The sequence below is a fragment of the Pyxicephalus adspersus genome, chromosome 6 (genome assembly GCF_032062135.1).
Source record: "Pyxicephalus adspersus chromosome 6, UCB_Pads_2.0, whole genome shotgun sequence".
Taxonomy (NCBI): Eukaryota; Metazoa; Chordata; class Amphibia; order Anura; family Pyxicephalidae; genus Pyxicephalus; species Pyxicephalus adspersus.
In genome coordinates, this window is record NC_092863.1 from 11,534,460 (window position 1) to 11,559,768 (window position 25,309).

The following is a 25,309-nucleotide window of genomic DNA, read 5'->3' on the forward strand; positions in this document are numbered from 1 at the left end:
CCTTTTGCAGTATGTTGGCAGTCCCTGACCATTCTCTCCAGTTTGTCTGCACTCGTTCCTCTATAGCAAGTTGTCAGTTTTTTGTGCATACTTGCTATGCTATTTCATAGATGACAATTACTGCAGACCGTGTAAAATACCTTTGGTAAATGCATCAGAGTGAAGCCGCCAACCTCTGGCTGCAAACTGCTCCCACAAATTAGTTTCACACAAAGCAAAATAAAGTTTGCCTCACTGCTTCGGAATGCCTGAGCGTATCCACTTGTATTTGAGGTTTTTGCAACAGGTGTTTCGCTATATACCAGGTTATTTTTTAGTTAAATCTGTTGTCTCTGAGTCCTGTCTATCCTTCCTAAAATATTCATGGAACTGCTGGTCGCACACATAAAAGCTGCTCTGCACAGAATGGAATCTGGGTCACAAATTGAAGCGGAGTTTCCCTCTGAGCACTTAGGGTTCTTTTCCACTTGACAGGAGAGAGGCACCATATTGTTTAGTTGTATGTCTGCCCTGGTGGTGAGATTCATTATTTCCCAGAGAATAGCTGTGTTTTTCTTCCTGGCTGACAGTAAAATTATAATAACCCTGTGGATCCTAAATGGGGTTGTAACAATAATATTATAATTATCATTATTATTAATAAACAGGGTTTATATAGCGCCAACATATTACACAGCACTGTACATTAAATAGGGATTGCAAATCACAGACAGGTACAGACAGTGACACAGGAGGAGAGGACTCTGCCCAGAAGAGCTTACAATCTAGGATACACTCATACCTAAAAGATTATCCTGTGTGAGTGCCAATCAGCACCCTGTTTTTCTGGCAGCTACCTCTTTTCTTGGGTGTTTTTTTATTCACTCAGATGTCTCATTTTGCTGTATTTTTTATCATGTGTTCTTTAGTAACTTTATTCTAGACTGAACTAATGTGTACTGGCAGAGAATGTACCAAATTGGTAGCCAAGGTGGGCATACACCTTATGAAGAACCGAAGACACTTCCTTAGAATTCAATTATTTATACCCAACCGAAATCCTTCACTTGGGTAAATCTAAAGGAGATTGTATTCCTCTGACTGTAGTAAATTGAAGCCTGGTTGGTTTCCTGTGATCAATTACACCTGAATATTGCTCTTGTGAATAAGCCCTTATATGTGAAATGTGTATAAGTTTTTTTTCATTTTACTCATTACAAGTCAGGTTTTTACAGGCTTGTCGCTTCTAATTGCAGCACATGACAATAATAAATAGGAGCCAATAAATAGAATCACACTGAGAAGTGGCGTATTATTTACAGCACAGACATGACTCATGAATTTCATCCTCTGGGTGCTATAATTACTAGACCAAGAAATAATGTATCTGCTCATTAGGATATGCTCAGCATTTTGTTTTTTAAATAAAACCACTATACTTATTACTATAAGTAAATGAGTTCATCGTTGAGTGTCACTAAACTGCATAACATTGGTATAATGTCTGCTGCCTGGAGTCCCAAAATTTTTGTATGCAGTAGTATAAATTCATGGTTTATTAGATTGTAATACTGCTCCATTAATAGGCACTTACTGTCTGTGGAGAAATGTTTCATTGTCTCCAGCACCAGTATGTTCAGTGAATGTATGTGGACATTTGGCCTAAATGGTCCTGAATGTTTATTGGAAAAACTTCAAATTAGAACAGAATTGGTTCCTGAATAGCCTGAGTAGCCTAAATAATGAGGACTTGGGAATCTTCACCATCTGGACTAAGGTGTGGAAGGTTGGGGATCCTATGCATCTATCCCAGTACCCATTTGGGTAGAGGCCTGGCTTGCACTGCACTTACATACAGACTCATCATTACTTAGCCTTGGGCATATCTGTTGAAATTAGAAACCACAAGCCTATAAAAAGTGCATTTGCAATGTTTGGTATCTGCCAAAGCCATTTCCAGAGCCATCCAAAATACACTGCAACTACATCCAGTACCCATGTTTGGGATTTTCAAAAGTACCCCAGACCTATTCTGTCTCAGGCTTTGTACTCACTGTACCTACCTCCTCTCTAATGTTTTGTGCTGGTATAAAAGCCCTGTCCATCGGTATGTTGACTGCAGCATGGCATCTCCTATGTCACACCTACAAGACACCCCAGACTTGTCATTTTGTTGTGATGTCAGTACACTCACTAGTAGTGATAGCCACGGTCTGGGTGCCTATAGTCTCAATAAATGTCAGTGGCAGTGAAGACACGTCATACCACATTACTAATGTTTACATAGCACATTTGAGTATGCTACCTTCAGCCTTCAGGGAGAATGCAGATAGGGCTGTGGTTTGGCAGGTATCTGTAATATATGCAATACTTGGTGCCTTCTGTCCCACTCTCCATTTCTAAATCCAGTGTCAGGTCCTCTCTCTATGCATGCAGATGCCAAGTTGAGAGGGATGCCACAACAGCCAATCAGGAGGCTGCTCTCTTGTTTGGTCTGAGAACTTGGAGGGATAGAAGTGTTTTGTTCAGCATTCAACTAATATGCAACTATTAGTGTTAGGCCTCCATACTGTTTTTCCCCTTGCTTTTTTGCCTTAGTGACCTTTAGTGAGCCTTATGTGACCTCCATGACCTGAGTGCCTCCTGTGATCTCAAGTGACCCAAGTGCCTCCTGTGATCTCATGTGACCTCCATGACTTCTATGGTTTTCCTGAGATTTTCACATACCTTCCTGGTGCTTCACCAGTTACTCCTCCCTGTGTTGGATTGTATCTGCTAGCAGTCTGTCCTTTTGGATTGTCCCCAATGATTTACATCTTCTCATCTACCACACTTTTGGCTGCCGCTCTGTGGTGTCACCCTGAGAGTCATCTGTAGCAAACCCTGTCACTCATTATGGGGTTCTCTGGGGAACCTCGGCATCACTTTGATTATACAAAAGCTTAGAGGACAGTATTGGTCAGAGCCTAAGCCAAAATGAGCCAACACCTAAGCCTTGATCATCATGGGAGCTAGTCTGTTATAGATTGTGGGTCAGTAGTCACTCACTAGTACCAGTAGTAGATTTGGTGAGAGTGGTTAGCTTTGCTAAGCTAATGTTTATGTTGCAAGTGCTTCTAACATTACCAATATGCCCCAACAACGTCCTAGTCCTGTCCCCATTACAACATTGTTTGCCTAATTACACTTGCACATTATGTGTTTTAGTTAACTCCTCTGTCACTCCACTTTGATAAATGATGAAGGTTTTTCCTGATATGGAGGATCATTTGACATTTCACAAGAAGGGCAATAAGGTAGAAATCTGGTAGAAAAATAGAATGGTAAATATATGTTGCGGGGGTTGGCTAGGTCAACCTGTTGCTTTGCCTTAGATTAACAGAACACAGGTTCACCTTCATCTCATATATAGATAATAATAATAGAGATTGTTTTATGACCATGATTTTAATGTTCTCTAATGCTGAAGCTTTATCACTACTCTAATTCTTAACCTTTTTTTTTTCTTTTTAATTTAAATCTTTTAGGGAAGTACAATTATGGAAATGTATACGCCATACAGATAGTACGCAAAGTTCAAACATATTCTTCAATGGTGTAGATGTTCTCTGATATCCCATACTAGTACAAATGATGTAGCATCTGCAATTACCACAAAACTAAAGAATCCCAGTGGACTCAACCTGTGATTTTTCTTGTTTTTTTTACAAAATACAATCAACTACAAGGGTAGTTTGGGAATTTTTTTGGGGAACAAGGATGGGGGGGTGTTTTGGGTTCTTGATTGGGGACATAACAAATTCCTAATACTTCAAGGTACTATTGACTGTCTTCGGAACAAGAAGAAAGAGGAATCAAGAATCAGCTTGTAAAGCTGCCAAATAGTCCGAGAAGGAAGTGGAATCAAGAGACAGCTTGTAAAGCTGTCAAATAGTCGGAGAAATCACGGAACAAGGTCCAATAGAATCATCTCTGGTTTGTAACCTCCTCTGTGTCTCTGAGAGAAGCAGTTAGGTCCTCCATCATATAGAGCTCATTTACACGATCAAACCATTGGGCAATTGGTGGGGTCCCAGATTGACGCCACATTGCGGGTATACATGATTTCGCTGCATCCACTAACCTTATTTAAAAGGGATTTCCGATAGATCTTTCTTGGGATACAGGTATGATGTAAAAGAAAAAAACCCAGCCTTACATTGTATTACATTGTATGTTGTTAATCCGTAAACTTTGGGAGGAGCTTGTGTACTCTCCCAAAAAGGACGAACCCTCGGCACTACAAGAAAATATGCATAAAGGTGCCTCTTTGCGCATTGCATATCCAGCAAATATCTGATGCCTCTGGGAACATGAAGTGCAAACGGATTGGCACTCTGTACCACCTGGTCAAAATGTTATACCCAGTCTCCTGCTATGCTGAACTGATCTAAGACGATTGAGCTTTTGAGATCAAATAATCCTGTTGGTCTGGTGAAAAATTAGTGTCTAAATCTTGGGCCCATTTTATTACAAATGGTGGGGTAAACTCTGGTTTTGGGGTAAACTCTGGTTTTGGGGCAATCAGAATTGAGTACAAATATGAAGTTAGGTGCCTAATTGGGCTTTGCTCGGTACAAAGAGATTCTAATTACGTTATTGGGCTCAGAAATTGGTCCAATCTCGGAAGGGAATGTAAAAAGTGATGAAGCTGCTGTACTCGCCAAAAGCCCAATTCAGCATACACTGGCTCTGAGCTCATTTCCACCAATGTAGGCCAGGATTCTTTTTGCAGGAAGAAGCTTACATGTTTTACACTCAATTCTGTCACAGTTGAAATTTCAGGTTTTCCAGGCCGGGTTGAAATTTAACATTTCCAATCACAGTACTCTGGGTTGATTAACCTGGGGAGATCAAACTTGTATGGGAGACTTTTTAAAAGAGCGTTTGGGTTGCCTCTATGTCCACGTACAGAAAGCAGGACACATGTCCTGCTCCCAGGAAGTCCTGTTCCCTTCGTGGTCGCCTGTTCTATTTTATTCCAGTGCTTTCAATCCCCATGTCTAAACCACTCTATCACACTGCCTAAATGTATTGTGGCATAATACAAAGAAGGCTCCAGTACTCCTACTCCTCCCTGCTTTTTTTTTGTTAAATGTTATATGTTAAAGCTCAGTCTGGGTCTTTTTTGTGCCCAGATAAACTGGGTGAACATCGCTCTCAGGTTTTGGAAAACACATGTGTAATTTTAGTTGGGAGTGCTTGCATCACATATATAGGCTTTGGCAATAATTCCATCTTAATCATTTTGTAGTAACCAAACCAGGAGAGCAACTTCCTGTTCCATTGGGACAGCTCCTCTTTGAAATCTCCCAATAATGGGATCAAATTCAAAGTGTATAGTTTGGTGAGGTTGCTACAAATGTGGACTCCCAGGTATTTAATCTTCTCTGAAGATTATTAGAAAGAGATTGTGGGTTTTAGGGCTCTACATACGGCCTCTGGGAGGGAGACATTCAATGCCTTTGATTTCTGATAATTTATTTTAAATTTTGACAATGCACCATTTTGTCCCAGTTCCTCCATGAGATTAGGAACTGAAACAGATTGGGATGTGAAAAAAAACGGTCATCTGCAAATGCAGCTGCTTTGCACATATGACCCGTAATTGGGATTCCATGGATATTGGGATTGACCCTTATCCTTCCTAGAAGTGGCTCAAGAGTGAGTATAAATAATGAAGAGGAAAGTGCACAGCAATGCCGGGTGCCATTGGAGTTCCTGAATGATTCTCAACCTTTTTATCATGGTGGAACACCTTTAAATAATTGAGGTTTCCAGGAAACCACTGCTAAAATTTTATACACAACTCAATCCATTAATGTGGTGGTCAATAGGAAGAATGACTCCAATACTGGTCAGTGGGAAGAATGTCACCCTTAGCCAAAATACAAAAAAGATCATTGGTGTCACTTACACAAATTGCTCAAGGAACCCGTAGCAAACTGTGGAGGAACCCTGGTTAAGAAACACTTCTCTAGTTATTTTTGTTTTTTTTCAGTAATGATCAGAGGATAACATTGTCCCTTAAAGACTAAAACATTATAAAACAAGACCTCTCTTCCTAGCAACTGATCGGAAGTTTCATGTTCCTTATGAATGCTTAGAAGACTTGGCTTCTCCCTCCTAAGCATCGGGTTGTTGATCTCTGTGAATGTATGACCTTCTTGCCGATTAGGTCTGTTTTAAGACACTGCCTTAATTAGAATTATGTAATAAATGTGCAGCTTATAAACCAATCATACCAGGAGTGTCCACATCAATAAGTCTGATGCCCTGTTAGTTTTTGCAGACACTGCGAGTGTTTCCTGTCTTTGCCATCTTTCTTCGCACAGTCCTTGTACTTTTTCTGATTCTTGGCAGCCGCACTATAATGATGTTCCCCTGCGGGGAAAGGAACCATGCTCATACAAGCACATTAGCAACTTTGAGATTTTCCTGATGCCTGCTTCTGTCAAGCTATGAAATTCAGAATAATATTCTGGCTATTGTAATAGATTCACAGTGCCTCCTGGCTGACTGTGCTGGTAATGCGGCAGTGATTGGCTGCTACTCTGATGGTTAATCTATGTAATTTTCTTTCTGCAGGTTGACTTTACACCAGGATGTCTGATCACTACCAGGACTAAGATGCAGTGGGGGAGCACGCTGCTGCTGACGGGTCTCCTCATGAAGTGGGCTTGGAAGGGGATGCTGCCCATGGCCAGGAGGATGTCATCCGGTTGCCATCTGCATTACAACACGGAGATGGTGAGTGAAGGTCTAGTGGCTAGGGCATGACCTAGCTTGATGCTCTGACAATATACCCTTTATTTTAAAAAATTCTATGGTCTTTTTCTATGTAGTTAACAAAGGTAATCTCAGATAAATCTGACTTATCAAATTCCCTCAATTCAGACTTTTTGGTTCACCTTCCTTATCCATGCTAGGTGCAGGAAGTTGCTACTTTTGTGTTCCTACACTGTAGCAGAGAAAGTATTGTCCCTTCTGGGTGTGTAGTATATAAGGGATGTGTGAATTACAAAATGCTAATTTTATCAAGGTGATTCTTGTGTAACCCTTTATGCCAAGAGATTACCATTTATTACCGGCTCTGTAATAGTTTCTAATGCCTAAACATGTTTTGTTTTATTTTTATTTTGCTGGCACCCCCCGTGTTTGTATAGCGGCACTGCTTTGTTGCTTGCTACCTCCCCTCACACTTAATCGCATTCCAATGGCCCCTCTTGCTGGCATTGAGGAATTGTATGATTGTGTGAGTCTATTGGAGCCTTATGATTGTAGTTTACCAGGTAAGGCATTTGATATTAATGTAGGTAATAGCTGTGGTAGAAAGCCCATGTGTACTAGAATTTATAGATCTAGAATGTGTTTGTAGGATTAAAGTGGTTCTCCAGGCAAAGTTTTTAAGTTCAGGGGCCTACAATTCTGCCCCATGCCCTACTTTTCCTTTTATATTTTGGAATCCTCAATGTGAACTGTTAAACTCCCTCTTCCTACAATTCCTAGCAAAATCTTAGTAACGGTACCCAGCTATCTGAAACAATCTGCTTTCTTGGATAACACCAACTCCTACATAGTTTTAAGACCAGGATAAACTGCTCCTTGTAATTACCCATCATGCACATGCAAGCAAGCTCACATTGTTAAGCTGAGCAAAGACTTTAGATAAACTGCTTTTGAGATTCAGCCGCATCCATGGCACAAAATTGAAAGTACATTCAATAAACAGAACCTTTATATATATATATTATACTCCTGCAGGTGGTTGGGTCCTAAGCCCCCTTTTGCATCTACCTTGATCTATTGATAATATTAAGTCTTTAGGTACAGAATCCAATTAAAGTTTTTTTTGCTATGCCTGGTGTTCTGCTAGTAAGTAGAATCCTTTCCAGCGTTTACACTAAAGACATTTTTTCTTAACAGGAATATAAGCCAATTCAGCAGCTTTTCACACCATTTATTTATACCATCTGTATGTATTTAAAGCTTCAGTTACTGAACCAATGTTTTCATTGTTTACAGAGTTGTGTCCCTCCAGGGAGGTCACTGGTATATCATTGCTTTATTTTAAGTGACATTTTTGCTGCAGTGGTTGTTTCCCTGGTGTGACACGCACCTTGAGTTTTGTGTGTCAGCAAGTGTAGTGACATTGCATCTTTCACTGCAGCAATGCATGTCAGCTTATCCTACCATAGCAAATCAAAAAGCTGAAATGTGCAGGATAATTTTTGTTTGTCTTTCCAAAACTAGCACCATCTATATCTCTTAGAGATCGATCAGTTTGTTATAGACTTCGGTGTGGTCAGTAAATTCCAACTTGTTCCAGTAGTGAGGAATGTCTTTTATTACTCACTTTGGCATTACCAGGCTTGTAAAATTCTTCCAGGGGCAGCTGCAGAGAGCTCATTAAACATGCCCCCAAAATTACATCTTTATAAAGTCCTTTGCCTACAGACGGGTGTGTAAGCAGGCTTTGGTAAATCAAGACACTAGCACTATTTGCTTGAAAAACATATTCATATATATATAAAGCAGGACAGAGATATAGGAATACATTGACTTCTGTAATAATATCTTGCAGGGCTAACAGGGCTGCTTTAGATTTGTTAAGCAGAGGCACTAAGTTGTTATCTCAAACAGGAAGGTAAAATATTATTATAATCTTTCTCTACCAAAACACAAAAAATTGTTCATGAATTTAAAGTGAAATTTATTGCAGAGATGGAATTTTGCCTGATCAGTGGGCACACAGCTAGGTACATACCTACTTGAGCACAGCCAATCAATTATTTTATTGAAACTACCATCCAGCCTATGGCCGCCATTACATACTGCTTTTTGTTTCATTTGATCTTATCAAACTGCAGGCAAAGCACACAGATGGACATTAGTAATGGCCTTTAAAAGAATTTTCCATAGATAAAATGAAACTTCTGCATTCTGTGAAATGAAAGCTAGGTACTCCACTCTCATCCATTGTTCATGTCATCTCTGGTACAGCAGTGTCTCTACCTTAGGATATTAGTCCAATTCAGTAACGTAGGAAGCTGCCATCTTGGAAACATTTAGTAAACATTTGTGACTGCCACGTTAAAATTACAACCTATAAATAGTCTAAAATGTTCTTGCAGCGTCTTTTTAGGGCAAGCAGAACATCCAAAGCTTTTATGCTGTTTCCATTATGTCTCTCCTTAGTCTAGTAGTTGTAATATTCCAGCAATACATTTTATAAACCTTCCTGGGAATCGGGGTCACATTTCATAGCTGGACCGGATGCACTGACATTCTGTGCACTTCTCACCGTCTCTTACTAGGGCAGAGCCAGATACAGATGAGATACCATTAGCAAAACCTTATTCATTTTGTTTATTGCAGGAACATGTAGGTCCTTTGCAGGACTATCACTATAAGTTTAATAGTAAACTATCTGAATCTTTAAAGATCAACTTGTTCTGCTTGTAATGTGTGAATCATGCAAGCACACTAAAAACTTAAAAATGGAATAGTGGCTTTGTAATAAAAGGAAAGAAAAGGTGATCCCACAATGTTTTCTGGCCATCTGACAATCATCTGATTTTAAGATCCTTTAGCGGTGTCAAACCTTCATTCCCATCGGGGACCAGAGTTTGGCTACCCTGTGTACTTGTAGAGACCAAAGATCCTAGGTCAAACATGGTGCTTCAACGCTGTCTACTGAACTTCCTTTAATAAACAGTATTCATAAAGGGCCAACATTTTTTGTGGCACTGTACATTAAGTAGGGTTTGCAGATGCAAACAATGACACAGGAGGAGGAGAGGATCCTGCACAAAGGAGCCCACAATCTAAAAGGAACATTTGCTCACAATAACAGAGAAGATATGTAATGAGGGTAAGTAGTAAGGCTTTACAAAGCAGAAGAAGGTTGGGTAGGTGATTTTAAAAAGATGGGTACCAAACAATAGAACTGGTGCATGAGCCTGAGAATATATAGTGATCATTGTTCAGCCTGTGTAGTGCAATGCAACATTTCAACACACAAGATAAAAAAATGTGATTGCCAGTTTTACCTTACAGCTCTGCCATAGAGTCAAATCCCACTAATGACACAATAGACACGTTTTTCCCCCTCTGGTAAAGAGGATTCATACTCAAAAACTGTTCTTTCAATTAATAATCTTTTTCTAAATACTTGCACTAAAATGTCAGTCTTCCCAGGTGGCACTGGCTGGGTCAGCTTGTATCCATGAAAAAAATATTGCTTTATGAAGTGTTTATAAGTGGCCAGCTTGTGACTGGCAAGTTTATGTTTTCTTCCTCTCCTGACCTTCTTCTCCACCCACTCCCCCCTCCCTCACTAGCTGGAGCCCTCTGCACAGAAAGCTCACGAGCCGAAAAGAAGCAGCTGAGGACAGAGTAGTCGCACTGAAGTGACATGAGAGTCCAGGAAAGAAAAAAAAATTTTTTTTTGCATAATTAGGGCAGTGGGAGTAGATTAGAAGCACTCCCACCAAGGTTTGGCATTTCCCAGATTGCAGTTTACCTCCTAGGCGATGGAAAGACTTGGGGGTGTGGCCAGAACTCTTTTTTAATCTTTAAAGGTCAAAGCAAAAAAAAAAAAAAAAGTATTCAGATCATAACTTGGGCTTATGTTATCTATAAGCTAAAATTGATTGTGTGAGTAAAGGTACGCTTTAAGGTTTCTTCCACTGTTGTAATCAACAGCAAGGTCTGACAATAATTGGGCTGATTTTGGGGTACGTTAAAATGGTGTAGTTACTGTAAAAGTTGTTGGAATTTTTTGGCTCCATGCCTCTTGAGATTCTCTCGCCAATGGGAGATAAAACCAAATCAGGGTATGGACTCGGCAGTAAAAAAAAAAAAAAAAAATCAAAGGTAAGGTCAATTCCCAATTTCCAAACGCCATGAGTTCCCTAGGCCTGGCATTCCAGATAATAGATATCGAGAGAAAGGCTTTATCATGTCACTATGTTCTACATGGCTCTGTGTGTTGTCATTTTTATACTTTGTATATAAGTAATCCTCAATGATGGGAACAAATCCTGTCAAATTAGAACCTTGTCTGACAGTCGATGAAAGCTGGCAACAAGATAACTGCGCAGACATCCAAGGGCTTATAACGGGACGTTCCACATATTTCAGGATTTTTGCTCGGCTCACCCTAACGCCTGCTGTCTTATCATCTTCTTACAGACGGGGCCACAGTGCTAGAGGAGGATCTAGCCAATGGAGAAGCACTAAAAGAGCAGGGTCACACAGAGATCCCTGAGGCAACCACGGGTAAGGCAGATGTTGGCCAAAATAACTGCTTTTTGCCGAGGCCTTGCTTGGGCGCACCATGCCCTCCTGGCTTTGGCATGTGTGGCTATGCTTTGCTCTGCTTTACTTCTCTGAATTAATGCTTCCAATTTGGGCAATAAAAACTGGCTAAGGATCAAATATTTTGTAATACAGTTACGATATAATAGAATTATACAAGTGTTTATTTTTCCTGAAATTTAATCCTCTAAAAGCGAAGCTCTATTATATAGCAGTTGATATTCTCTTTCTGATGAAATAAAGCTTGTACCTTTTTATTTAATATTTATTGTGTCTTGGTTCAGTTAATTTGCTGCCACTTCGTATATCCATACAAATGTCCCAATGGCAGCAAAATGTCATTGCTCATGATGGGATTCCTAATGTCTGTTAAATAGTGAATAATATAAATAATATTGGCATGGTCGCCTATGAACTCCACTGGAAAAATATGCAAAAGGGTGACAAAGTAGTCCAGTTGGGAGATGAGGACAGAATGTTGTCATCTGAAACACAAAATGCTTGAACAAGAACCCTCAAGGTAGGATTACTGGGTGTGACTAGTTGCAAAGTTTTGCAGAGGTATGTTTCATAAACCTGGGCCAAAATGCAGGCAAAGGTAGCTAGCCCATATGCTAGCCCATACCTTGTACCTATGCAAATAATGACTTCTTTACCTATGATTGTCCTTTCACCCTTTGCCTTACATTTTTGGCTTGTGCTACGGGTTGACGGGCTACTGGTAGTAAGGCATAGGTGCTGACTTAATAAATACATATTTCAATATTAAAGGGCCCAGACATGGTGGAAGATATAAGTAGAAGATATAAGCAGGTACATCTAGAATTAGGAGTAGTCACATTGATCCTTTGCCATCTTTTACTGCAGCCCTGAACTTCTTTACTTTGCCACCTTTTCTCCTTTTCCGATAAGTTTTGCTGTGTGGCTTTTTTGGGTCTTTAGACAATCTTGCTCCTTCAGCACACAGTGCATGCCATGCATTTTAGTGCTTTCCTTCTTATGAAATGGTCTTCTATTCTTTTTTTCCTTATATTCCAATCCTCTTTTTTATATCCTGTCACTGATTCTTGCAACATTTTCTGGAACTGCTTTTATTTTTGTCCTTGCTGAGATCTGATCACACGACTGTGTTGAGTCACCAGAACAGCCCTAACTAAGTATGGCACTCTGCGGTTTGCTTTCTGCTGAAATCCTTTATAAAAACGATCTCCCTTTTAAGGCTCTTTGATCTCCAAACTGCATTTTACTGTATGTTTGACTCTTGTGAAAAGAGCCCGGTGTTATCTTGGTGTGGGTGACCAACTTATGATCACCTGGATTGAACCTGATTTCTGGAGCCCTTCACTTAATGTTCTGTTTATGTCCTTTAGCAGAGGAAGCTGGTGTAGGCGACACCCCCAGCCAAGAGGACCAGGCTGCAGGGGATGCAGCAAAAGGTACTGTCACTTGCTTGCTCATTATACAGATCTACGAGGGATATTAAAAATGATACTGCACAGCAGAGATTATATAGAAACATTTGGTATTTAGCAATACTTTGCATCTTTTCTTGGTCTCACAGAATGAGCATATATGGGGATGACTCTTGTGTGCCCTGTAAGTGGGCTGTGCGATTGAAAATGGCGCCACTATAATTGTAATACACTAAGGTATGGTTGCATATAATGTAAAACATAAACCACTCTTCCACTAGGAAACCAGTGGTAATCTAGAGTTTTTGATTTCAAAAGTGAAAAATCCCAATTTGTACAAAATATAATCCCACCAAAAAAACAAAACACCACCACTGTCTTGCTGACAATTGATTATTTCAGAAGTGGTAAAAGCAAGACATTACAAGAATTCATCATGTCATGGTTTTAAAATGAGTGCTTGTACCCCTGTGCATGTCCCTTCTACAGTTCATCAAGATTGACTACGTATTGACTTTGTATACAGTGTGTTTAACCATCAACTCATACTTACCTTACCGAGCAAAGTGATTATCTGTAGGTTACAGCACTTGACACACATTTTATTTTGTTTATTTTGCACGAAGATTTTTAAGGTATGTCGCTGAGCATAATAGGATTTATATTACCAAAATGTGAAAGAAAGCAATGTTGTGCTTGAACTGGTACTGGTTTTCCTTATTTATAAGTGGAATGATGAGCCCTGTTTTCTCATGCTCAGGAAGGATTTGAACCAGTCTCTGAGCATCTGTAATAGGTAATTGGAACACAAAAGTCTTTATGTAACCTTTTCATGTGTAATAACATGTGAAGCATTGTAAAAAGAGGTAGCTATTAAAACATGCAGTTGATTGGGTTAGGTGAGGACCCGTTTGTTTTTCTGTAGGGACAAAGTGATATGTAGATGAGGATCCTGCTAGAAATCTAATGAGCTGAAAACAAATGTAGAACTAAAAAAGAAATCCCAAGAGCCAGTTTACGTATGTTAAGGTGTTCTGTTGTCCTAACATATTTCCTGTCTTAGACAACACTGCTTCTCCATAGATACAACACTGGGTGTTAGGATGTGAAGTAATACTGCCTTTATTTCCAGGGAAACTTACGGAGATAAAAGGCTGAGAAACTAAAACTAATACATCCATCAAAATTGGTATATTTTATATTTTTATTTTCTTGGGTTTATAAACTTTTTTCATCAGTTGGTTGTTTGTACTTGGCTGTAAATGTAAAAGTGTTTTTTAATGTTAAGAAAATGTATGGATTGCTAGCAATACAATGCAATTTTTTTAATCTTGTTGAAAAACTTTAGTCAGCTGTAGTGTTTTTATTTAGCATATCATTGACACACATTCATTACATGTTTCATATTACTACATCAAATTTGCCATTTTTACCCAAACCCCAGAAATAAAATACTCAGCAACTGTAGAAGAACCAGAAGCACAGGAACCTTCTAGCAGCACTTCAGAACAGGGTGTGACGGACATTACTGAAACTTCAGATGGGCCACAGAAGGAAGCACAAGAAGACTTCTGCATCCTTACTGGAGACACTTATGAAGATATCAGTTCTGGGTGGACAGCATTTAGTGAGGTTACAGAACCTTCAAATAGGCAAGAAAAAATGCATGATTTATCTAAGAGAACTAATGGTAAAGAGTACGACCAGGATGGTTATGAGATTAACTACATCTCATCGGAGGAACTCAGTGATGATGGCGGACAGTTGGAGCATGACATTGTATCCTCTCAGGACATTAGGAAAGAGTCAGTTCTTGGTCTAGAGCCCCAGACAAATGGTTTAGTGGCTGGAAGCTTTGCAGCAGGGGATGCCAACAAGCTGCTTGATGGTCCTGTTTTCTCTGAGCAGGCTGATGCAGTGGAGAAGCCATATGTTGACTTAGCAGCCAGTACTTTCTCTGGAGAAGACCAGTTGGTGCTCCCTCGCCCACGGCCTTCTGAATCTGTTTATCAAGTGGAAATTGATGCCAATAGAACCATAGATGGTCAGATCAAAACTGAACCAGGTGAATCTGCAGAGACACAAATCTCGGGACTGCCATCTCCAGTTACCACTGAGACTGCAGTGGCCCCCAGAAAACGAATCTCTCCACATGGATCTGGAATACCTGTCAGCAGAGTTCCTGTTCTCAAAGGTGTGTTTCCAGTTGACTTGTGTGGCCGGTCTACTAAAGCCTCCTTCGACCTCCCATGGCTGCCTTCTGCTTTTCTAACTTGCTTGAAGGACGCACACTGCCAAGGTGTACATGCTGACCCTTCCCCATTCACCCTTCTCTCAGTATTTATTGTGGTTGGTTTAATGCCACCCCATAGAGCATGACATAATTGCATGGTCTGTCCATCCCCATCTCACTGCATGTTTGTCCACTGTGCACATCATGTGTGCTCATCTAACATTGAGAGGCACTTAAACATTGGAATGCCATGATCCTGCTTTAACAAACCACTGAATGGACAGCAAAATAGAGGTTTCTTTCTAAAAAAAAAAAAAAAAAAATATCACTACTCTGGTTTCTGGGTTACACTTGGTGCCCTCTGCGTTTGATGATGAATCACTTGGTGTTTGAGCTAGATCCTCTTTGCTTCAAGTCAATTGTTTATTCTGTTGATAAGCTCTTTTAATTCTTAAGTATGTTAAAATTATTTTATTGATATATGATAATGATCAGATGCCTCTCTGTAATTGTTCAGGACCTGTTGTCTGAGATGTACAGTTCCAGTAATCAAACAAGCCAGCAGAAGTTTCAATTTTATTTTTTTGTGTAGTATTACAAAGTAGTACAAAAGTTTAGAATGTTATTTCTTACTTCAAACTATGTATTCGTATTTCAGTTCTCTTTGCGGGGTGCTACATCAGAAGCGTTGCCACATAGTATACCCTGTACTCAGGTTCTTTATACCTGGCATAGTCCTTGTGTAATAAGTCCTGTAGTTTATTGTTGCTTATGAGCTTGCAAGGTATTAGAAAGTCTAAGCCCTGGCCTACCCACTGACAGCCCACAATTGAATGCAATAACTTCAACAGCCATTAGAAAAGTCTGAATTGAATTGTGAGAACTTTTTTTTAGGATAAACCCTTTTTTGGAACATGTGTACCGTTTGGATTCGAGGGGCTTTATGGCAAAATTGAACATGGGAGTGGTAAATGTGTGTGGAAGAAGCCTCACCTTAATTTCCTTCCATACTATAGTAAAGTAGCAGGCCAGCAGGAATTAAGCAGTGAGATAATTTTTATTTATATAGTAAAACCCTAGGTTAGACTAGGATGTGTGTTTTAGGACTTTACTACCTGGACATTGCCTTTTACTGGAAGTTCCTCCTTCCCTCCACAATCTAACCAAAAGTCCAATTCATTTTTTTATTCTCTATTATCTGGAGGTTCATGGAGAATAAAGTATGCGGTTGGTGTATAAAATAAAAAGGGACATTTTGTTTGGGCTGATCTTTTCTTTAAAACAATTGAAAATGTGTTCTGTAGATTTATGATTGTGTATATTTGTCCTTCTTGATGTCCTATAAACATCGAGCAGTGGTGAAACACCATGGAGTTGGAGAGTTAATCCTGACATCTGCCATGATGTCACCAGTTAAACTTTTCCCATATGGGGGCTGCAGCCTTTAAACTATATTTGAAGCAGTGTATATCCTAGCAGGATGGAAAATAAACATTCCAATGATTCTAAACATGAGGCACATAAAAACAGGATGACTGAATAGACAAATAAAATAGCACTAGGGTAATCTACAACAACGGCCTAATCATGGCAGTACATAGAAGCACAGGGAGCATTCTGCTATTTATGTTGAGATTCCTCTGTCTGGTTGCTGGATTTATACTCAGAAGAGTCACGTGAAAACATAAATATGCTTATCCTTTTTTTAAACTTCCAGCCGTTCTAATTTGTGATTTTTAATAACCTATGTAAAGATTGTTCTTCCAGAACAAAATGGGGCTATACCTAGTCTTATATGTAATGTATGTGTTATGTTCTTTTAAAGGTTTATTTACCTAAATTAAGGCCAAATTGTTACCACATATACACAATGGGCTCAATTCACAAAGTTTTAACATTTTCACTGCCTGCCAGGGTCCAGCACTAAGACAATTGTAACTGTATAAGATAACATAAAACTTAATACTTACGTATAAGGTGAAGGGTGTCATTCATGCCTTTTGTGTAAACAGTTTATAAATATACCCCTTTAATGTTTTTAACCTGGTTTCTTGATGTGGGCATGGCTAATAGGCATGGAACACCATAAATAAAGTGTTTGTGCTATTCTTTCACTGTACTACCTACACATTAGGTAACAGCATGATGATGATGCATCATGGGAGCCTGTTTTTCTTGGTTCAAAGCTACTTAGCTGTGTTAGGAAAGAAGGTTAGTGTTAACAGGTAGGTTATTAACCTTTTCGGTAAAATCCACTGCTATCCATTCATGCCTAGTATTGACTGCATAGCTGTAGCTCTGACTTAGCAAGGTGTGTGTCAGTCCTCTGCAGAAATGCAACTGTCTAAACCAGTGTTTCTCAACATTTTTAGCATGGGGGGAACCCTTAAAATAATGTTCAGGTCTTCAGAAAATCCCTGCTATATTACTATATCCACAACTCTGTACAGTACATTAGTGTGGTGGTCAGTAAGGACAATGCCTCTTTGCTTTCCAAAGGGAAGGCTGCCGCACTTGCAGATAACCAAAAAGATCATTGGTGTCAGTGCTAAATGTGACCTGAGACACAGACTGCTCAATGACTCCCCAACAACCTCTGGAGGAACCCTGGGGTTCCTGGTAAAAAACAGAGGACAGTGAGCTGAAAGGGGACATTATTTTTTTTTCTTGTGGTTTTGATGCACATGCTGCACATTTAGATTGGAGCAGAAAGTTGAAGAGTTTAGCTTCAACTCTTTGACGTGTTTATTATGGCTATAGTGAACACCTAAACAGTATGTTTAGCTTCCTTCAGGTGTTCGTGGGATTGTCAGCTCAGGTGTACTTGATTCTTGGTCAAGTTTCTCTTTAAAAGATGTGTTATGATTCTGCTTGTAGCATAAATACAGAACATCAAACATCATCAACAAGCAAATTACATTGTTTGATTTTCTTTAATCATCCTGTGACTAACATTTATTTGCATGGCTGAATATTCCTGATCTTCAAACACTGACTTCCTAGTAAACAAACCACAGTGCTAATAATGTGGTAGGAAATGTACTTTAGTGATGATTGTAAGATGACATTATGTTTGTAGAACATTGAAATGTATTACATAGTAGGTGGTGATTTGCTGTTTGCTGAACCTTTTAAGGCAATGCACAGTGCAAAGCACACCAAATGAATAGATTTCAGGTCAGGCTTGTAACATTAAAAGTATATTTTGATTGGATACCATGAGTTAGTGCACTTCATTGATCACTCTATGCCTTATTAAATAAGCCTGAATTGGGAGCCCTTTTGTTGGTAGTCTGGTTATACATTAGATTTAGTTTAGTCAAATGCAGTGATATCACTGAATTGCTTTAAATCTTGGTTATTAAAGTTAAACTACAGACATTATTAATAAAATGTATATAGCGCCAACATTCTACGGAGAGGACTCTGCCTAAAGGAGCTTATCTAGCAATAGTAAAGGTGAGAGGAAGTAGCACAGAATGGTGTGTAAGAACAGAAAATGTGTAGGCAATTTTGAAAAGATGGGTTTTGATTGCTCTTTATATGAACAGTAGGCAGGAGCAAGCCTAATCGGATGAGGAAGACCATTCTAAAAAGCCTGGGCCACTCTAAAAAAAAGAAGTCTTGGATCCGTGCATGTGATGAGGTTATGAGTAAGGAAGTCATTAGGTCATTGCAGGAGCAAAGACAGTGGCTATAGGGTTGTATTTTTCTATCAGATGAGAAAGGTAGCTGGGAGAAGAGCTGTGGAGGGAATTAAAGTAGAGACCTGCAAACAGGCAACGTTAAGAATTGAAAGAGTAGTGTTAAGAACGGTTAAGTCCGGCTGCAGCATTCATAATAGATTGGAGGGGAGAGAGTTGGGTTAGTGGAATACCAGAGAGGAGGATGTTAGAGAGTAGTCCAGAAGAGAGATAAAAGCGTGTACAAGTAATCTAGTGGTCTTTGGGGACAGGCAGGGTCAGATTTTGATAGTTTTAGAAAGGTGGAAGTGGCAGAACCTGAAAATGAGCAGACTTGAGTAAAAAAAAGTAAACCTAAATTTTAACATCAGAACCAATAGATATCTATTCTCACTTACACTAGAATGTCAGTCCCCTTAGTGGTGTTGGCTGTGTCAGCGTGCATCCATGAGAAATAAAACATGCAATATTTGTATGGAAGCAGCCATTTTGTGTGTTTTTGTGGCACTATTGGCCTTGCCATCCTCACCTTCTCTGCCCATATTTACCCCTCATTTCCCAGGCTCCCCAACCAAGCTCTTAACTAATCAAGTACAGTTTTCTCCCCAAAATTTTTTTAGTCTGGGTGGCATGATGTCTCCGCCTGGGTGGCAGGCACCAGAACATGAATAACACTCGCACCAACGTATTTTACCTTTACAGCTACTTGAATAGAACCTATGGTTAACAAAAGCCCAAGTTACATACTTGAGTTTAGGTCTGCTCTTGGAGAAGTAAAAGGTTTACGTCATGTTGATGTAAGGAGGGGGTTATATTGGCTGCATTTAAAGATGAAATTCTGAATTGTCAGAAGCTGCAGAACCCAACCAGGTAACATTAAAAAGAAATGACTAACAAGCTTTTTTGTTTTTGTATTTTTTATGAAATTGTATTTTTATTGAAAGAGAATATAAATATATATGAGTAGCTCACACAAAAACAAAATAGTGGGGGATATAAACAGCAGTACATGAGCTCTTACTAGATTCCATGCAATAGCAACTGAGCGGGATACACAAAACATTATATAAAAGTTTAAACCAAAAAAAAGTCTGCATTACTTTTTGTCTGTCCGTCAGCATGGAGAAGAGAAAGGACAATACCTTGTCTAAATCCAGTCTTTTGCATGGTATATTGACTTAGTTTGTCCATTATCGGTTACCTGCAATAGAAGATAATGAGTCCCCAAGAAAAGAGCTATAGGTAGGGGAATTAGGAATCAGGTTCTCAAGATTCAGTATGGAATTATTACTGTAGAATATGTGAATAAGCATTTTTTAATCAATCTGAACCTAATCTAGTGGTGTTTTGTAAAGGAATAGTAAGCTAAAAAGACTTGCAGTTGTTGACTTTGTTGTTTGTTTGTTGCTTTGTTGTTGTCAGTTTTAGAGCCAACATGTCTTGTGATATCACTTTTGCATAACAAAAAGATTTGGCTCTATTCTCCAAACTACCTACAAATTGGCTTTCTGCTCCAGGGGTTCATGGTACCTCTACTGCTTCCAGGGACCGTACAATGTGAGTTTCATTGTTAACTTTTTACATATTTGATTCTTGCAGCTCACGATCAAGAAAAGCATGAAAGGGATTCCCAGGAAAAGGTGGCACAGGTAAGATCATTTCTAATGTGGAACAAATGTGCAAATAGGAGCCTGGAAAGGCGACAGACTGGAGACATCTGAATATTTATGTAGCTCCCTTTGACCTGTTTTCTAGCCCTCACAGCCAATGTATCAGAATATCTGCTCCATTTTGCACTTCCCGGTGGGAGTGGCTTTAAATTCTTCTTCTCATACCGCATTGGATTACATTTTAAAGCATTATTTGTTTGGAATTGTAGAAATAAAATAGTGTAATTCTAAAATATATACCCACTGTTCATTGCTTTCATAAACAAGTCCTCCCATTTCTTCACCACACATGTGTAATGTGTGATCAGCATTCGTGTTCTAGTGTCACTGCATCCCCTTTGACATAAAGTTGTCCTACATAAAGCAGAACTTCCTGTTTATGACGCAGCATCCCAGGGGCTTATTAGTGGTCGGAGTGCTGAAAATTGCCAGACACAGACTGATGTCTACAACATATGCTGTGGTCACTAAAAACATCTCCACCCAGACCTATAACAGACATTCAGGGCTCCTTTTTTCTCGATGTCATTCATTATTTTTTGTTTCTATTTTATTTTGTTGGCAGTTTCCTTATTTAATTTTGAACATGAATTAAAAGCGCACTGTGACGCATGCAGAGGGTGAGGTGTCTTGTGTAGTTCAGGTGCTATCACAGACTCGTAGAACCGGGGTTTATCTTCTAGGCCATGGATTAGCCTTGATCACTATAAGTTGCTATACACAGATGGATCCCAATTACATTATTAAATACCCAGTCATTTATTAAGTAACCCTACTCTGAAAATACTCATTTTGAAGAGTAAAAAGCCCTCTGTCCTGCTCGTGTCCATGTTATGGAGATTAGCCCTGACTTCTATCAGAACAAGAAATTATGTAAAATCTTTCAATTTCCTAAAATTGCTTATTTGTTTTAATGATGTCAAAATATCAACTTCAGCAACCGACTGCTCAATTTCTGCCTAAGAAATCCCACCTTTGGAAGGTGTCATTGTAACATAATTGATGCCATTTATTATGGTTGTCAGAAAAGTAATACTAAATCACCAGTACAAGGAGATGTTAACTAGTAATGGCAGATAATGTGGGAGAGGTTAGTCCTTGCAACATAATACTATTGTTATAAGCTGGTGTGTATTTGGAATGTCTGGCCTATTCATGTACTGGTATACCACAATTGATGCAAGATCAATAGAATCATTTAAAAAGGTTGGACTGACTGTTGGAGTTATAGTGCTTAAAGGAAATGTTACAGCTGAGATTTTTTTTTTGATAGTTTTAAGTTACAAGAATGAGATCTGCAGTCAGGTTGTTGTGGATATCACAGATACCGTTTGTTCTCCTCATACAAATTACCCCCAGTGCTAGTTAACACACCTTTTCAATTTCTCCAGTGACCTGCATGCAGTAAAGTATTTTCTTTCGCAGTCGCGCTCTTAATTCCTGATCGACATTCTCATCCATCACAAAATGTTTTGGTTTGGTTTGCCTTTTTATTTTTACCATTTTATTTTTCTGTTTACGTAATGTTTTGTTTCACGTTCTGAAGACATCCTCAACTCCAACCCTTGCCAAACACACTGCAGCCCGAAGCTCCACCATCCCCAAACGATCCCCTTCAGCTAGTACAACCACCCAGAAAAAACTTTCCAGCCCCACAGTTCCTCCCACGAGGATCCTTACCCAGAGAGCGTCCCCAGTCTCGTACCGCCCGCTGATCACCCCTTCACGGGCAAAGGTAAGAAGAGATCCAGCGTGAGCTATTGGCAGATCTGATAACAGATGCTTAATTTGCCCAGGGCCACTAACTTTATAGCTGACTTTCATTCATTTCATTTTTCTTTTTTATTAATGACTTTTTCTGATTTGCAACCAAAATGTTCTTTTGCAGTAATCAGGGAACTTGGGGAGTATGTTAATATGGGAGTCGAGTTTGCTTTTTCTGTCCAACTTGCTACACCCAATACAAAGCTAGGTAATGGGATCAGACTTCCTAAATAAATTCTCTATAATGTATGATAAAGGGACACGGACTAGAACAAAAATGTCTTGGTTGCCCTGCAAACTGTTAAGTTAGTTACTAATTAATAAATGGAATACCAACTTTGAGTGCAGCTGGAAAAAAAATTATGAGGCCTAGAAAGGCTTGCAACTTCTGACCTAGGGCAACCCAGGGAGTGTTAATTGCAGTAATTAAGAATTATGGCAAGCCGTGCATGGGTAGAAGCTGTAATAACAGAAAAATCCTTTATACTTCTCTTGGGCGGTCATAGCTGTGACTGTTTGTTTCTTTTTCAACCAATTTAGCAGGTGAATATTGGATGTATGGCCCGTTTAGCCATTTTCACCAATATAAAGGGCGTAGTCCTGTTCTGCACATTCTCCGTTCCAAATGTTTTATAAGATTAAACTAGGGTACACTTTGCCATTTACTGCTGTCCTAAGAACTGTGTGAATAAACTACTTTAAACTGGATCACTGGGTATACCCAGCACATCTATAAAAGCAGATTTGTGTCCTTTTTCTATGACATATTCTGTATTGCTATTTACTAATTTAAACATTTCATGTACTTTAGGATGGAGCTGAGGGTGCAGGGGGTAAGCCTACTCCCAAAGGACCCCTCAACACATCCAGAATCCCTTCTAAGACGCCCACAGCAGTCCCAAGGACTCCTCCTAGCGGTAGGTCAGCTTGTTGGTGTGCCTATGAGCGAATAATGATAAAACAGTGCAAAGTAGCATGCATTTAACAATAAATAAAATCAAACCAATTATTAAATTTTAGGTCTGACTTTTTTAGTCAAGTAAGTCATGACTGTTTTTTTGTGCAAAGAATTGAAGATCTGGGAGCTTTCTTAAGTAGTATAGTGTTTGGGGGCAGAGGGTATAATAAAAAAAAAAAAAAAAAAACTCGATCTACCCTGGGTGTTTCATACACAATTGGCCTCCACCTAAAAGGAATAGAAAGAAAATGTGAGTTGAAATTGTGGTATACAGAATAAATAGGCAATGTAAAGCCCCATACAGTTGCTATGTCTTTGTTGCTGAAATTGATTGTGATCTAACATCAGTACAGCTGTCACGTGGCAACGTTTAGTAAATCTGTGTCAGATCGCTGAATGTCAGGCTGCTATTTTTCATTAATGGGTGGCCGCAGGTTGCTTCCTTCCATCCTCCCCACTTAAACTCCCACCGCCTTAAAAGAACAGGCTTTGTGGAGGTATTCAAGCAGCCTGTCTATATCCAATGCTTACTTATTCCTATTGTTTGCTGAAACAATTGATAATAATGGCTTTATTCAACAAATACTACTATTTATTTCTATATGGGTCTTTTTGAGGAGGATTCTAGAAGCTCAGACCTACTTCCTCGAGCCAGTGTGTGACCCCTCATAATAAAGAATGCCCTTATAGGACTGAATCTCCTACCATGGTGGGAAAACCCTATTAAACAAAACTGTGGGATAGTTTTCATGTTAGGTCACGTTAAATTTGTTACACGTTTGTTCTTCATTTCAAATGTTTTACAAAAAAATCACCAAATGTCTGCTAGAAGTTGCTTTAACTACCACATATCTATTATATTGTGTTGGATTTTCTTGCTCGTTAAGCTACATTTATTTTGGGCCAGAAGATCTTGGTAGGCCTTCCATAGACTGTAAATTAATTAAACTGTGTGTTTTCCAGGTGTGAGGAGAGATCAGAAAAAAGCACCATCCAGCATGGGAAAAGGTGAGAGAGGTAAGCAGGTATTAGGATAGATGTTATTGTCATGAAGCATTGTACCTGGCTTTCCATTTCCTTTTGGGTGTCTGGACAGAGTAGTAGCGCAATATAAGGGAAGGTTTGCATTAAAGTGAACCTGCATGTAAAAAACTTAAAAGATTCATTATATAGCAAACTTATGTTTATGTAAAGAGCCAGTTCTTATAATTGGTGAGCATGTTTAGCTATGTTTGTACATCCCCTAAATCTGGTACACCAAGTGCTTATTTTGCTCGTATCACCTTATGTACCAGAAAACACCATGTAAACATATAGCATTCAAGGTAAACTTGGGGCTTGTTGAAAGGTGTTTAAACGGGTCAATTGGTAGTTTAAATGGGTTCTTACAGTGCTCAAACTACATTTAGGTGATTGATGGTCGAGGTACTGTGGCTGCATCTCTCATACTTTTATGCAAATCGCAACTTTCTTGTTGCTCACTGCTATGGTCATTGAGATGGCAACATTGATGGTCCAATAAATAGCTAAAACTTTATTATCCTACATCTAACTCTATCTAACTTTAATATTCTAAATCAAAATTAAGCCCAGGACTATCCTATGGTTTTTTACTTTGTAAAATGACCATGTTCCTGATTGACCAGAAACTGTAATAAAACCTCTGATTTTCCTATAGCAGAATCTCCAAAGTCTGGTGAGAGAAGTGGATACAGCAGCCCTGGATCTCCTAGCACTCCTACAGGTCGTTCCCGCACACCTTCATCACAGGTGGCGTCCAGCCGGGAACCCAAAAAGGTTGCCATTGTGCGTACTCCCCCAAAATCTCCTGCCTCTGTCAAAAGCCGTCTTCAGCCGCTCCCCAGCACAGCACCTTTACCAGACCTGAAGAATATCAAATCTAAGATTGGCTCCACTGATAATATCCGGCACACACCAGGAGGAGGCAAGGTATCTGAGTAATGTCCAGTGTCTGTATGTGAACATTTCATGTGGATCAAAAGATACAGAGTAGAGGTGACTGGTTGGAAATAAAAAGTAGAAATGCTGGAAATGAGTGATGGTGTTTATGCATTTTTGGAATATCTGATAGGGAAAGGAAATTCCAGCATCATAATCTTTAAACAAGTATTTCCAATTTTGAGAGCTGTTTTTTGGGAGGGTTTTTTACCTTCTAATTGTTACCTCAATATGGCTCAGAAATTTCACTTTATGATAACAAGCAACTTCTTTGAAAGGATGAGCCACGC

General features: G+C 39.3%; 1 protein-coding gene across 1 annotated transcript in view; it reads left to right on the forward strand.

The window, feature by feature from the left end:
• The first annotated feature begins 6,623 nt into the window (after positions 1–6,623).
• The window catches only part of LOC140333126 (microtubule-associated protein tau-like), a 30,448-nt gene continuing 11,762 nt past the window's right edge, over positions 6,624–25,309 (forward strand). The window contains 9 exon segments of the mRNA XM_072414563.1: positions 6,624–6,768; positions 11,215–11,301; positions 12,711–12,776; positions 14,197–14,946; positions 20,268–20,317; positions 21,885–22,073; positions 22,914–23,019; positions 24,024–24,068; positions 24,739–25,010. Of these exon segments, the coding sequence (XP_072270664.1) occupies positions 6,624–6,768; positions 11,215–11,301; positions 12,711–12,776; positions 14,197–14,946; positions 20,268–20,317; positions 21,885–22,073; positions 22,914–23,019; positions 24,024–24,068; positions 24,739–25,010 (1,710 nt within the window).